The 2,264-nt window shown below is 38.2% G+C and overlaps 1 protein-coding gene across 1 annotated transcript; it reads left to right on the forward strand.

The window, feature by feature from the left end:
* Positions 1-487: 487 nt before the first annotated feature.
* LOC120124743 lies at positions 488-1,888 on the forward strand. Its single transcript, XM_039143336.1, has 3 exons — positions 488-738; positions 1,363-1,528; positions 1,583-1,888. Exons 1-3 carry the CDS (start codon positions 488-490, stop codon positions 1,886-1,888), a joined length of 723 nt encoding a protein of 240 aa, XP_038999267.1.
* Positions 1,889-2,264: the final 376 nt, after the last annotated feature.

Below are 2,264 nucleotides of genomic sequence, written 5' to 3' on the forward strand. Positions count from 1 at the left end.
AGAGGTAGAGAAGAAGAAAATAGATCAAGAGCTCGAGATAGAGAAAAAGTTATGGGCTCGTGCACTGAGTAATGAAAGAAAATAAGCTAAAGAATTGAGACAAAGGTACACCTTGAGCAATAAGAGAAAAGAGGAGCACATTTTTTAAGTGCAAGGGTTGCAAGCTAATATTGAGGAGCTCAAAGTTGAAAATCAGAGCAGATTAAACGAGATAGAGGAGGGGAAGTGAAGACTATAACAATTAGAAGTTGAGAAAAGTAATATGTTTAAGGGGTTTAGAATGTAGGTGAATAACATGCTAAGTGAACTTGAGATTAGAGGATGAATAATAGATGAGCTCGAAGTTGAAAAGAGGCGAAGCAGTGAAGAGTTGAAATTAGAAAGGCAACATCGAGATCATGTGCTCCAAGGCAAGCATGATGAAGTTTTCCTTTGGATACAATGTTGTGGGATAAAGAACGAGTGAATAGAGGTCCTCAATCAAGAGATGCAAGAGACAGAAGTAAGGCATGAGGAAGTGTTAGCTCAGGCTCAGGCAAAGAATGAAGAGTATAGTGCTTACATTATGCAGCTCAAAAATTCCTTATTTACAGAGAATGGTCAGCGCATGCCGACAGATCTAAGGGTTAGCTTTGAAGAGAATACCACTTTACGAAGAAAGGTCCATGATTTAGAGGATACCTTACGAAGTTTTCAAGTACAGATCACTGGTCTTGAGCACACTATCCGAAGCACCAGGTGGCAGTGGCAGAATGCGAGTGACACTTTGAGGACTATAAAACAAATATGAATCGTGTAATCATTGAAACCACGAATCAATTAAGTGATGTTACAAGGAAGCTAGGAGAGACGATTCCAAGCAACAGTCATCCAGAGCTATACAAATCCATCACCATATTTGGGAAAAAGGGTCACTTGGCTTGTCAATGAGATAATGGAGTTGAATACTAGAGCTAGGCCTTCTCTGTAATGGATTAATCTTGTAATGATGATTCTTTTTACCTAAATGAAAGTTTTTCTAAGACTGGTCATGTTTTATGAATCAATGTCTTTCTACATACATTTGCATTTTATTTACAATTCAAGTTTTGTGTTATGCATTTTATTCGCAGTTTTACAATTATTTGTTAAGTATTTTATTTCCACATAATTTGCATTCAACTTCAAAAAATCAAAATTAAAAATAAAGGGTACACTACAGAATATTAGACACTTCTAAGCATCCATGCCATACCCGGAAAAAGGCAATGGACGAGAGAATTGCCTAAATCGAAAAGACTCAACTCGAAATGTAGAAGATCTTCAAAAACGCTCAAGATGAGATGCGCGAACAAATGCTGAAATCCTAGAATGATCTGATAGAGAAAATGCCCCAGCTGTCGGTGCTACTACCGAAGAACCTTTGTACCCTGAAGGTTTCGCACCACGAGCAGATCATGAAAAAGCTCCAACTATTGGTGTTACCACTGAAGAACCCTTATACCCCCTAGGCTTTACACCACCTCATGTTAGAGCACAACAAGGAGCGGTTTTACAGCCATAAAGAGTGCACATAAATTTACTTGGAACCTCTGTAAACCAGCAACAAGCTGAAGATGTCCTATATTTTAGCCAGGAAGGTAGGAAAGAGTCAAGCGAACAATTTGAAGAAAAATGGAAACAACTAGAAGAAGAAATTAGGGCTATGAAGGAGGACACTAGAATGTATGGAATTGATGCTAAAGAATTAAGTTTGGTTCCTGATTTGGTGTTACCACCTAAGTTCAAAGTTCCAGAGTTTGAAAAATTTGACGACACGAGATACCTCTTTACTCACATCACAATGTTCTGCAGAAAAATGATTGGCGATATAGGGGATGATCAATTATTGATTCATTGCTTCCAATAGAGCTTAGCAGGTTCTGTCATTCGATGGTACAACCAATTGAGCAGGGTTCATATCAAGTCATGGAAAGATTTGGCAAAAGCTTTTCTTGAACAATACAAACATGTGAAAGATGTGATGCCCAATCAACTTGTAATGTAGAGCATGGAAAAGAGATATAATGAGAACTTCAGACAATATGCCTAGAGATGGACAGGTGGATGAACAAGTGCATCCACCACTTGAAGAAGAAGAGACAATTATGCTCTTCGTAAACACTTTAAGAGCTCATTTCATTACCCACCTCATAGGGAATTTCTTTAAGAGTTTTATTGATGTTGTCACGGCTGGTGAGATGATTGAAATGGAAATTAAGAGTGGGAGACTTGATGGAGGCGAA

The sequence above is a fragment of the Hibiscus syriacus genome, unplaced genomic scaffold (genome assembly GCF_006381635.1).
Source record: "Hibiscus syriacus cultivar Baekdansim isolate YM2019G1 unplaced genomic scaffold, ASM638163v2 tig00110429_pilon, whole genome shotgun sequence".
In the NCBI taxonomy this organism is placed as follows: Eukaryota; Viridiplantae; Streptophyta; class Magnoliopsida; order Malvales; family Malvaceae; genus Hibiscus; species Hibiscus syriacus.